At 45.1% G+C, this 13,744-nt stretch overlaps 1 protein-coding gene across 6 annotated transcripts in view; it reads left to right on the plus strand.

Moving 5' to 3' along the window:
* HECW1 (HECT, C2 and WW domain containing E3 ubiquitin protein ligase 1) overlaps positions 1-13,744 on the plus strand; it is a 393,767-nt gene that overhangs the window by 152,144 nt on the left and 227,879 nt on the right. For all 6 annotated transcript variants that reach the window (XM_023638970.2, XM_014738981.3, XM_070265507.1 and 3 more), the window contains one exon: positions 11,627-11,951. In XM_023638970.2, the coding sequence (XP_023494738.2) occupies positions 11,627-11,951 (325 nt within the window). The remainder of the gene's footprint in view (positions 1-11,626; positions 11,952-13,744) is intronic.

Consider the following 13,744-nt stretch of genomic DNA (forward strand, 5'->3'; position numbering starts at 1 on the left):
TTGACTGAATGAATAAATACATGAAGATTGTCTGGGAAATGCACCCTTAGCAATTTAAAGCCATCCTGACAAGCCATCTAACGACCTTGGAGTAATATTAATAAAGCGAGAGTAAAATGCCAGCATTCGACTGTGGGTCCTAATCGAGGCGCTGACGTGGAGTGCTTCATCTTCCCAGGACTGGTGGGGATGAGACTTGTCCCCTGCAAAGAACAAAGCTGATGTCTTGGAAATGCATGCACTTAAGACTCATTAGCATCTTGCTTCCTCAGAACTAATGTTTCATCTTGAACCGCCTTTCAAAAACCCAAATTACTTCATTTTCTCATTTTTCTGTTAATGCCGCTGTCTCCCAGGGCTTTGCGAAAAAGCCTAACGAGCAGTTTGAATGGCAACCTAGGTGCCTCCTTGTGATGACAGAGCCTGTGTCGCTGCCACCCCATGAGGGGAGGGCTGTGTCTGCTGCTCCTGAATCCCGCAGCTCCTCTTACAGCTGTCACTCCCCTGCAAGGATACAAAACTTTCATCTCTGATGTTTTCTGCCTGCAAAGTAAAATGGAAAATTAGAGATGTTATCTGAAAAATTAATTCGTCTTAAATGAAAAAAATAACTTTTCTAATATATCCAGATCATTGAGACCTCTGGATTTCTATTTATCTGGATATAAGCAGCTTTTCTTTTAACTAATTGAAATGGCAGTGAGTGCCCTTGAATATATTACCATATCGTTGAGACCCCCGACTTCTAGGCATTAGCTTAAGGAGTGAAAAATGTCTTAACTAGATGATAATCATCTAGTTTGCCTTCTGGGGATTGCTACAGAGAGTCAAACTAGATTGTATTCTCACTGAATTTAATGTAAATCTATACCATACTACTGAGCAGAGTCTCAGTGGCCAGGAATTCCTGGGAGAAGCACCAGGGCTTGTAATGTCACTGTGGCAGCTGCATCTTTTGTGTATCGTAGACAAGCTCAGGTGAGGGTCCCAGGCCTCCAAGTAAAAGAGATGGACTCTGAGAACCATTCCCCTTCTCTAGTCTGTAAAACTGAAAATACTGTCTAAAATCCCCAGCAGACTGCAGCTTTTGTCCATGAATTCGGAGGTTCCAGGCTGCCTCGATTGATCGTCCCTTCTCTTTAGTTCTGAAAAGTCAAAAGGATTAATTGTTATGACAAATGTCAGAAGGGACTTTCCTTGAAAGATGCTCAAGAATTTCAGCAGCGGGTGTCACGTAGGTCTGTTTAAAAGGAAGTAGCTAAGTGTTTCTTTTCTCTTAATGTTCTTTTAGAACCAAGCAAGACTTCTGAGTGAGGAGGTCCCTACCCCTGGGAAGTCAAGTAGGGAACCCAGCTGTCTGGATAACCGCAGACTGAATGCTCACTGCCAATCTACTTGAGCCATCATCTTAGTGATGGTTTCCCCAATGCCATCAGAGCTGAAGGACAAATCCTATTTGTGTTTTCAAAATAGAATTCTTCCTTCCTTTTACCATTTTCATGAATGATTGATAATAAGTGATATGGCGCCCATTTAGCTCACCTGATCTCGATGCTGTTAGAATTTTCCGCAAGGGACTCTACACTATTAGATACTTGTCTGTTTAGCTATGGTTCACTTGAAAAGCAAAGCTTTGTCTCTGTTCTTGCATCATTTCTCTCATCTGGAGATGTGAAGAGCTGCATGGAGATGCCGTTGGGTCGATTTGTCTCTTAATCGTTTCAACTGTCCCAATCATTTTACCCTAAATCACTGAAGGCCTAAATTTTTTTTAATACCACCAATTCTTTCTTATTTCCTCCTTCTTCCAACAGATATCTCTTGATTTAAACCATCTCTGCCAGCTCTCCTTTTATAGCCCAGGGGCTGAGATGGTCCAACCTGGTGTGGCTAAGAGAATGAGTGACAGCTAGAATCAGAATAGAGTAACATGGTCCAGAAATATCATGGGAGTGGGCACCATGATGTGGGGAAGGAACTAATTACCTGTGACCCCATCTGGGTTATGAACTGGCTTTGTCACTTCTCAAGGGAGTTAGAGGGATAGACATGAAACAGAAAGGAGAGAAAGCCAGATGAATTTATAGTGCCAAATGCTATTTATGCTTTACTCCATCACTGCTCGAAGTTGCCTTCCAAAAACGGTCTCAGGTATTAACATTGTGTTCGTCTCAGATATGGATGTGTTCATCCAGGGCACTTTGATAACAGAAGGAAAGCGCTGCCGCTGCGGCTTCAGTTCCCCTGTGTCCTGATAGCGGGCCATTGTGGTTCACGTTCCTAGTGATTGGCACCTTTGCAAGAGCTGCAGTCGAAGATGGTGCCTTCCTCTGTCCTGAGAGGTGATCAGAAATAGCGGTGCTGACGGCCTCCTGTACTGCGGAAGCGAGAGCCGTGCAATACGTCCCTACCTGCCCCTACTACTCGGGCAGAAACTTTTGCCACGTTGCTCCTGAAGGAAGATGTTCAGCAGCACAGTGTGTGAAAGCATAGCGTAGGACCGTCCGCTGCCCAGTCTCTCCCCGTCTTCAGGAGAGCTCGGTCTCCCCAAAAGAAATGCCTCCCTCCTTTCTTTGGCACACTTGGCCTTGAAACTGGTCTCATTTGTGCTCCAGCTTCATGCCTCCCCACTGCTCCTGACCCCCGCACCCTCTGCTTCAGACATTGGTCTTCTTCCAGTCCCCTGAACACGTGGGCACAGTCTGTACAACTCTCCTGCCTTTGTATGTGTACCTTCTGCCTAAATTATACCTTCTCCACTTCTCCCTAAAGTCTCATTTCCTTCCCCCTCAGACAAAATGAGTAGTTATCTCTGCGTCCTTTAAATCCCTCTAAATTTGTTTGTCACCCTGTATTGAAATTACATGCTTATGTATCTTTCTCAGCACTAGGTAGCATGCAGCCCATAGCATATGCCTCATCCTACCATGGTACAGATCACATTGTCTGTGCTCGTGTGTGTTTAACTTACGTATTAATTAGTTCTGGTACGCCATTGGCAAGATTACTACGTAACGGTGAAGGATAGTCTTTGTCCTGTATTCTATGGCAAGGTAAGATTACAAATTCAGTATGTTCCAGAAAGTCTGTCTGATTCACTCCATATTGATATCAGCGTTGGCCCAGCTTTGCAAACGAAGGAGGCAAAGATCGTGAAGTTTACCTCTCTTGAGTAGTTCTGAGGAGCAGTTTGCTGAGGAACATGCTACTGAGTGAATCAAAGTCCCCTAACGATAAAATTAGGCACAAGTACCATTTGCCTCTGAATGGGCTGGCCATGTGGTCGCGACACTGCTGTATGCCTGGATGATTGCACCGGCCGTGAGGTCCCAGTACAAACAGGCCACGTGTGGTGCCATCTGTGGTCTCTGTGCCTGTGCCTTTGGATTGCCCCTTCATTTACACACCCCTTGAAGGACCCAGGCCATACCTGTTCCTTTGCCTCTCCTCCTCCCACAGTGAGACAGCGCCTACACTGCAGATGGCGCTGTGGGTTTGAGGGACCATCTGATGGATGAAGCTTCTCCGTGCACTTGGACTTGGCTTTCAGAACTGCTGACGCACGGCTGCCCCAGACAGGGCAGACGTTGCTCCTTGCTCTCCTCCTCAGTGTTGCGGGGTGATGTTTCCCAGATCTAAAATCTCCTGGGCTCCCCGTCCTCCAAGTGGGGAGGTCGTGTGTCTTGGTGTGGCGTGGGAGACCCTTCTCCCCACTTCCAGCTCCCCTCCTGATGTTCTCCAACAGGCGGCTCAGAGCTCTGCTAAATCTGGCAGATTTTTTGTAAAGCTGCGCTTTACACGTGGAGTTCCTTCTGCTCAGACTGGATTTCCCTCTGCCCTCACCCAGCTGGTGACCACCCTTCTCCTCTTTCGAAATACAGCTTCCCTCTTCCCCCATCTGGGCAGGTGGTCCCAGCCTCTCTCTCCCTCCCACGGGGGACCTTGCCCACCACTCCTGTCACAGCCCTTGCCATTGTGTCATTGACTGCTTAAATGTCTGCCTCCTGCACAGAACTCTTTCAGGGCAAGAGCACTATTGAATTCATCTCTGTATCCATACTCGATACTCAGCACAGTGTCTAGTACATACTAACGACTCAATCGAATGGGCTAGAGAAAGGAAGAAAACCAAAACCAGAGTTCACTTAAAAAAATCCACCTGACTGCTGGGTGTAACCTTCCAGGGGTGGAAGAATTTAAAAGAAAGTATCTATATGGCCCCCTGAACCTCCACAACAAATAAGGTACTTTTGAGTATCAACTTCAGTATGTTTGCAAACTTTATTTGAAACCCTGCTGAAATGTACTTCTTAGAACTATATTCGTTGCCTGGCCACCTTGCCTATTGCCAGGCAAATCTGAAAACCATCGTGAACATGATCATAAACAGGGAGGGAAACACTGTGGCTCACGTTCTCCATAAGCCTGATGCTCCCTCCTGAGCGAGGCCAGCCATCGGGGCTGGATTCTGGTCATGGCTCTCACTTGCTGTCCTCAGGGCAGGCTGCTGTCCTTCCAAGGCCTCCGCCTCCTAGTGAGCATGGGCAGGGGCTGGACGGGACCTCTCATGACTGTCCCTCTGGGCGTTTGTGTGACTCATGGTTTTACTGGTTGGGTTTTAGAGACTGAACTGTCACCAAGCAGGCGGTGATGCTCAGGGTATGGAAGAGACGCAGTCACCCACTCGCCACAGCAGCCCTGTGCTCCAGGAGCAGAGCTGTGGAGGTCAGGGGTGTTGCTCACGGCTGCCAGGGGCTGGACGCCCTGGAGGAGGATGCAGGTGCCCTCCTGCGCTCCCACTAGGTGGCTCCCCAGTGGTCAGCAGGGACCCTGGAGCTCGGGCGCCATGACCTGGCTGGAGTGTCACTGTGGTTCTGGGAGATGAAAGCGTATCATTTTCTCCTGTGTGTGCAGTAGGTAAAGAAGGAATTTTTCCAACTTCCATCAGGATGGGACCCTCCTGAGGAAGAAACAAAGCTGTCTAATATTGAAAAGGGAAACACAGGTCCCTTTCCACATCTGAGCACTCCCATTGCATCTCTGTCTCTCTGCGCTCTCTGTCCCTGTCTCACACACACACACTAGAATACCACTAACAGTGACCTTTCCTTTCAACATAGATCAGAAGGAGATGCTAGGGATCAAGAATGTCCCCTAAATAACATAGGGAGGCCCTGCTGCCTCCCGCCTCCCTCTGGCTCCTCCCCCACAGCCCCCCGCCCATCGCTCTGGCCATACAAACTGCCCAGATTTCGACAATTTCGTTCTTGAACTCCTCCAAGCATAGACCTCCCAAGTGACCAAGAAATTCCAGACTTGACCAAAGCGGTGAAAGGTACATCCCCAGAGAAGCATGGCTGGACTCCTGCTCGCACCTCATAAACGAGAGCAGAGAGAATGGCATCTGAGCCACAAGGAGCAAAGACTTCCCTCTGCCACCATAAATGCGGCCCCAGAGAAGCAAAGGGCTGTTCAACAATCTTAAACCTGTTGCTGGATTTTTCCCATGAGTGATAACACTTTATGTATTCCTAAAACAATACATTTGCCTGTCATTTTAATAAGTCCCCTGTCTTTTAAATCATAACTTCCTATGTGGCTGTTTCCTGGCTTGGCTTTATTTGTTTATTAAAATTTTCTCCACCTAATGTTCCCTTTCGGCCAGCAATGTGTGCGATTCTATTTCTTCTTCAAAGAAAAGGAGCCCACACAATTTAGTTTATGTAATTCTGTGATATTCCTCTGCACAATGGCCAGCACAAAAGAAAGCTTTTTCAACACACAGCTTTGAGGCTGAAAACACAGTTTTGAGGCAGGAGTTTCAAAACTTCCTGGGCGTCTGGAAACTGAAGTGTAGGACAGAGATGGTGGTATTGCAGCCACCTCCCGCTTGGCTGCTCAAAAGCGCTTGGCCGTCTGACAGGATCAGGGCCACCTCAGCCCCTCACGCCCGCCCGTGGCCCAAGGCCTCACTCACACAGCCGTTTCCCAGCAGACGTACAAATGTACAGGCAGGACTCAGATGTCAAGGTGTGAGATGCAGAAGGGACCCAGGGGGGAACTTAATCCCATCCTCAGTATCCCCTTCTTACCAGCGTCATTCAAGAACCAGGAACCTGGGGCATTCTGGGTACCACATCATGTGCTTTAGGCAAAATAGGCACCGAGAAGGGTTCTGAGCTCAAGGAGCAGAGCATCATGTCATGGCTCTGAGACACAGGAGGCAGATCGCCCCAGACCCCATCACCCATGCATCCATTCATTTATTCATTCAACAAAATATTTACTGAGCATCCACTACACGCTTGCCAGGAACATTCTTTACTGGAAATGCCGACCTAAAGGAGCTAGGCAAGGACCGTGCTGTCTTGGCGCCCACCTCCTAATAGAGAAAGGGACAATGACAAGAAGTGAGTTAACGAGTTAGACAGTTGCAGATAAAACATGTCGTTCAGGCTCTGATTTACCTGCATCAGAGTCAGAGAAGGAGATGCGGGATTGAGAAGAGGCATTGAGTTGAGAGCAGGAGATTTGGGGCATCAGGGCTGGAACAAGCCAAGTGGACTTTTGAATGTGGTCGAAGACAACACAGCTAAATGCATTCATTCAGACCCAAATAAACTCTCTTTATGTTATGACCTTGGCTTTTGTCAGAAACTTGTACAAGCAGTCTGCCACTATGTTTATGATAAAAAAGAAAGTCTTTTAAAATATTGTTCACCACATAATGTGGTGTTCCTACATAAAGTTTAAAATGAAGCATTTTATTAAGAACTTGAAGGGAGAAAAATAATTCCAATATTCGGAGCATGAGAACTACGCTTTACTTTATCTCCTTGGCAGCCAGGAAGCTCAAAGGAGGATCTGAATCCCAATTATTGCCACTATATCTGCCCACGTTGTAATTTGGAGGGAGTGCTTAAGACTGATAAAAGTGCCCACTTATAATCACACAGAATAGGCTCAAATCCCCATTTCCTGCTGCAGACCTGTGACCTTGAGAATGTTTATTAACCACTTCTGAGGTGGGTTTCTCACCAACGTGGGAATAGTGATACTTGATAAGGTGTTAATGGAATAATGTACCAAGTCCCCTGCATAGAGTAAATGCTCATTGTTATTATGATTCTCTTTCTTATTGCTACTTCCTGATTTCTGTCTGGTTTACATTTCCCTATTTCCTTGTACATTTCTTTTGTTGTAAATTTTCTCAAATCCATTGTAGAGACAAGTTATATGCAATTTTTTTTTAAGTTCTATTACCCCCCAGGTAGCATAAAAGCGTTAGGCGTCCATTCGCTCAAAATAAAATTAGTTCATGAACTCAAAAACTATTATGCTCTTTCTTCCAGCTAAATAATGCCAGTTTCTGTAACCTCATCTCGTATACTTTAATGAGGTTTCCCTCAGGGCCTGTGTTTTGCACTCACAGTTTTCCATTTCTTAGTGTAGAGGCAATTTTGAAGAATCATTTTCCTTATTATAGATATGCCTTTTGTCTGCCGCCTTTCCATTTCTGAGATGGCACTCACTCATAGCTTTATATTCCAAAACAGGAAAGCTATTAATGACTTTCTCAGTTAGAAATTGACACAGCAGAATCTCTTATCTCCTTGTGTTCTCCAGAACCGAAAATCATGTATAAGAACATGTTCCGTCCCTAGAAATGATGGTTTTCTGCTTTTACGATTCCGTCTCCTTACAGGTTTTGTTTTTGCTAATGTACTGTCCTGCATAAGAGTATCTTAAAACATACCAAACATGCAAGGCCTGTTCCAAGATTTTAAAAAAATCCAAGAACTTATCACTTAATTCAAAACATTTCAACGATTATGAGTTCTTTAAGTTCAAAAGCAAAACAAGTAAAGAGAACATTGTTGGCTCCTCCACTGCAAATAGGCAACAAGCCAGCGGATGGAATCGTACTCCCCGTGAAGCGAGGCACAATGTGATCAGATTGTTTTCAGCGGCTCATTCATTGGACCCACTTTTTCACGGGTCACTTAAAATCTATGCTTAACACAGCCCATCACTAGGGACCCTTGATTACAACCAATATTTGGAAACTTACGAGGTTACTGAAACTGTTACTAATATTCTTATGGCTTTCTTCTTAGTGACTATTGCCTATGACCAAGGTAAGAGAAGATAAAAGAATTGCTCAGTGGGCTGGAGAAAAGCTGGGAGCAATTTAGTGACACCCTTAACTTCCTCATCTCACAGAGAATGGGAGAGCCACGCCTCTCCTTTGCGGGAGGAAGAAGGGAGGTCTCTGTCAGACGAGCTTTACCTTAGAGATTAGGAAGAATTCCGAGGTTGTAAAACATTGGAATCACTATCTAGCAAGAGAGTGTCTTTTATCCAGGGCTATTTAAAAACAGGACAGATCCTCATCTATCTCCCACGGCTCAGATGTGAAGGGAGAATGATTAAATTGCTTCTTCCAGCCCGATGAGTCTATAGTGTAAACTGGAACACTTGTGAATGCCCGGGGGAGGCGTGGCCACAAAGGACTCTCCCGTGGGGCATCAGCCGTCCACCTGCTGCGTTCAGGAAGCAGCTGTGGCGTCTTTACGAAGCACACCTGTTCAGGACATGCTGGCGTATAGGTTTATGTTCTTCCTGCATACTTTTTTGTCTCTGTCTTTATTTTCTTCTCTCTCTGCACCATCTACTACTCACTTATCATGTCGTGTTTGATCTATTTTTCATAGCCACCTTAAACCCTTTCTGGAAAAAGAAGGGACATAATTGAATAAAATAAATTCCATTAGTTAAAGTTTTGAGGGCCTTTTAAATGCCAGGAGTCATGCCGGGTCCAGGGGAATATAGAGAGCAGAGAGCCCTGGCCTCCAGGCCTCCACAGCGTAGGGCTGAGTGTAGACAGGTCGACTAGCAATAACACAGTAGGAATCCTGGCAGGGGAACTGGGACTCCTGTGGGATCACAGAGCAGAAAGGCCCACTCTCTTGGGAATGGGAAAAGTGTACTGGGAGAGGTCATAGCAGAGTTAGTACTGAAGTATAATCTCGAAGCCGAAATGCAAATCCAGCCTGCAGGTGTGAATGGGGAGGATGTGGGCAAAGGTGGTGTGGGGAGAGTATGGTCTTTGAGGAACGGCGTTGAGGCTGCCCATCTTATTCCAGGTGAATGCCATTATTCCAATCTAGTAAATTACTGACAAACATCTTCCTTGACTAATGCTTCCTTCTGTGGCTTTGTTCCCACCATGTGGACAGTGATCACTGGTGTAATTTGACACACAGTTTCAGGAGAGTTGCCTGGTTTCCAGGGAATCCTGGTAGAAATACGACAGCAGAGGTGTCTTCAACAAAAGAAAAGCACTCTATGATCTTTTTTGAGGCCCTGATACTACATGGATAAAAATCTCTCATCCTTCTCAACATTAATGCAAAAAAACCCTACTCGAGCACAAACTTTACAAATTAAGGGACCCCTCTCCAAAAAATTGTTATATAGGCACCATTGCAAATACACTTGACTGTTTAACGTTTGCAATTTCGATTTTGTAAGGAACCCTGGAAGGCCATGATTAGGAACGATTCATAGGTTTGCTGCAGAATGAACTTCAGTGCGAGGGCTCCGGGACTGATGTGAAGGGACCTTTGGCCAGTGGGTGAGCCTGGCCCACTGCCTTCGTGTAGTGAGCCTTTCTTCCTAACGCAGTACTAGTGGTACTCTTATTTACTGAGCATTTTCTATGCTAAGAGCTTGATTTGCATTACCTCATTAAATTCTGACAACCACCCATTTACCCATGAGGAAATGGAGGTCTGAAAAGACTGAGTAAGCTGTCCAGGGATGCACAGCTTGGAAGCTGGTGGGTGCTGCACCAACTCGATCCTGGTTTGGTCTAACTCATAATTATGTACTTGACCATTTCATTTAATTTCAAGTAGTTTTCATCTCCATAATCATACTGTCAGATGTTATTAGTCCACATGAAGTGTGGGTACATTGAAGAAATGTTATGCTCTAGCAGGAGCCTTCCCTTTTTTGGAGATTTTTCCTAAGTTATCTGGATAAAGCCTGGAGGGTGGTCAGCCCACTGAGATCGTCCCCAAAATGGCCAGAAGAGCCAGGGTGCCTGTGAGGTGGGTGGGTCGTTCATGCTTTCTGGGCTCGCGGCTTGGCTTGTCTTCCTGAGAGGAGGACCGGTTTCCAGGCAACGCTGTGGTCCATCTATTTCATACTGTCGCAATGACAAGCATTTTTTAAAAAAATTAAACATATGGTACCAATAGTTGATGAGATGCTTTCTGAAGTCTGGCTTTTCTGCCTGTAGTAATTCCATGGTTACCGCCAATGGAGCCAGAGGAATTCCTAACAAGAAACTCAAATAATGAATGAAAAGATCTGCCACATGGTCATTAAGGACTAAGATTCAGAATGCCAACACTGGGCTTTATCAGGTTAATGGGCTTTTTACAAGTGCCCTGGTCTTGGAAGAGGGAAAAAGTACAGGCCTAAATTACTGCTCAATAGACTCGTCTAATCTAAAGAGTAGACCAGTGCTGGGGTCTGGTCCTCATGGCTGGTATACCAAAAATCCCAACTTGCATTTGATTGTGTATATAATAAGTTATAATCTCTGGGATCTAAGCTGCATGATTCAACACATTTGTAGGCCTTAATTTTCCCTTCTTGAAAACAAAAGTGTTATTAGTTGTACAATAACATGTACGTTTATAGCCAGGAGGCCCCAAAATGTACATTTAAATCCCAATTTTAGTGTACTTTGATGAAGTCAGAATCACTCTTGCTTGTTTCAAAAACAAAGCCCTTATGCAAGTTCTCTATGATGCCCTTTCTCCCTTGTTTTAATAGCTATCTGTATCCAAAACAAACGAGTTATTGCTCTGCTTCAGCTCAGCTCTTTCTAAGTGCTCAATGTTGTAAACAATAGAATATATTTTGTTTTTCTCATCAGATGCAATGTTTTCTACAATAACATTGACTCTGAGGGAGACACAGTCCTCTGAGATCTGATCTTATTGAAAATGGTAGAGTTTCAAGAAGATTACTAGGATATCTGAGATCCTTAATAGATATTTCAGATGGCCCGGAGACATTCTGTAGAGTGAAAGAGCTGTGAATGGGGGAGGAATGACCACCTCATCCAGCAGGGACCACCTCTCATTCTGGGCTGAGTTTAGGGTCTTGAAGCACTGAAATGGGACCGCTAAGATGTTCAGTGATAATAACCATCATTTACCCTAAGGAGGGATAAAATTGGATCCAATTGAATTGATATTGGAGAACCAGAGAAATGGCACCTTTGGGGCAGGCATACCCTCAGGGCCATTCTTCAGACCTTCAGAACTTTTAATCCCAAGTAGGCTAGAGGGAGCAGGAAGAGGTGGACTCCAGCAGAGTGTGGAAATGCTTGGCCCCTTGGTGAGCTCGTCTTTTCACCCTTACCTCCCTGTGTGAACCCAGAGCTACCGCACTTGTCCTGAGGAAGATGCTGTGAGACGTTTCACATCTTCCTAGGAGGGCCGCTCACTCACAGCTCATTTCTCCCAGCACAGCCTTGGTTTCCTGTGAAGACAGTTACTCTGTAGATGGCAGATTATCCCAGCTCATTGTCTCTTTGCCCCCACAGAATCTGTACCAGAACAGGTTTTTAGGCCTGGCTGCCATGGCGTCCCCATCTAGAAACTCCCAGAACCGTCGCCGCTGTAAGGAGCCACTCCGCCACAGCTACAACCCCAGCCAGTTCCACAGCATGGCCATCAGGAATGGCCCCCATGGCACCGTCACCATCCCCCGCTCCACCAGTGACACCGACCTGGTCACCTCAGACAGCCGCTCCACGCTCATGGTCAGCAGCTCCTACTACTCCATAGGGCACTCACAGGACCTGGTGATCCACTGGGACATAAAGGAGGAAGTGGATGCTGGAGACTGGATCGGCATGTATCTCATCGGTGAGTAGAAGAGCACTCAGCCAGACTGGCCACCAGGGTGCCAGAGAGATGATGGTCTCAGGAGTGTGGTTTGGGCGTTCAAGTATATTATTCATCATTCACTTTTACATATGCTTTAATATTGCAATAAACTATAATTTAATTAAAATGCACACTTCACAATCAAATGTATTGTACACCAAATTCTAACATGTTGCAGACCACACACTGAGGCTTCTCTTGCCATTTCTATTCAATGGAAGAAAATCAAGGGATAGCGGGACGAGGTGTGGTTGAACACAAACGTCATTACCATTTGCAAATATAAAAGCTCTTCTACTTATGAGTGAGTTAATATCAAAAGCCTGTTTCCAAATCCATGTGTTTATAAGACCAAAGCAACACCATGTATGCAACCATCTTATGCACATCTATTGGAGGTGATTTCACTTCTGTTTCCAACATGATCATGAGCCTCTTTTCAATTACCCTTTCAACATCTTACTGCTTTGTATTCACAAGACATAATGGCATTGAACAGACAGCGAGAGCAAGCACACTGCAGTGTGATGGCTGAAAGGAAAATGAATGCACAAATCTGTGTGCTGGAGAAAATAAATCTCACAAATTTGAAATGATGAAAATAAACTTACATGAAAAATATATTTTATCTAAATTACATGATAGAATCAGTCATGATGGAAACTGATGCATTTACTCTGGTAACTCAGCGAGCGAAGGTGTAATTGCTGAGGGGTCATGAGAGTCAAGTTCAAGAGAGGCCAGGCCTGCTACCTTCATCTGTGCACTGAACCCCTGACACGCTCAGACACACGGTGCCTGATTTCATATCATCGAATATCACAGGCACAATCCATTAGGATTGCTATAAGTATTTTACAACCTGGACCATTTTTCTGATAAAATAAAAGGGATCTTATTTAACTGGCTGTTAGGGAAATATTTTTGGCTGTCTTGAAGGTTTTGCGATCAGCTAAGTCAGTGTATTTACAATACACACATTGTTGTAAAGATGGAGAAATGTAATTTTTGAAATTTTTACACAAATAGTGGTTACTAGCTAAATTGGACTTCCAAACAGATAAAATTTAATTCGGTTTAAAGATAGTTTTTGAATAGAAGCGTTTGGACACCGTCATCCTAGAACAGAGCTTGCAAAATGACAGCCTACCCAGCATATTTTGTTTAGTCCATACTGTTTTAAATTTGACTCATTATCAAGATTTTAAAATGTAGAGATTTCACATTGAAATCCAAATTTCTAGCTTCTTTCACAGAAGCCCTCAATTTGCAGACTGAGGCTGTAATTCTGCTTGGCGCTAATCCGCTGGAATTAAGCATCTGCTGCCCCTTTAGACGGGCCTGTACCCTTGGGTTTCGCCACAGGCCCCCTCCCACCCATCTCTACTTTAACTATGAATGTTACTTGTTTAGCGCCTTAGGCAATTACGCATTGGCCCCAGACCTAATTTTGAATCAATTCCTTATAGCTGTACCTTCCTGCAACGGTGAGTGTCAATGCCATTCATTCCGGGGAACAGCTAGGAGAGGAGCATGTGTGGGCAGAAGGTGAGACAGCCAGGGACGTAAAGGAATGGATGGATCTGGAGCTCAGCCCTACCTCTGGGCTGGAGGTGTAGTTTGGGGTAATTTGCACCTGGGAGTATGTAAGGTTGCTCATGGCTTGAGGGCAGAAAGAGAGCACCAGAAGGCACCTATCAGAGAGAGGCAGAGGAGGAACTCAAAAAGGAGATAGAGAAGTGGTGAACATGTAGGACAAAAACTAGGAGACC

The sequence above is a fragment of the Equus caballus genome, chromosome 4, assembly GCF_041296265.1.
Source record: "Equus caballus isolate H_3958 breed thoroughbred chromosome 4, TB-T2T, whole genome shotgun sequence".
In the NCBI taxonomy this organism is placed as follows: domain Eukaryota; kingdom Metazoa; phylum Chordata; class Mammalia; order Perissodactyla; family Equidae; genus Equus; species Equus caballus.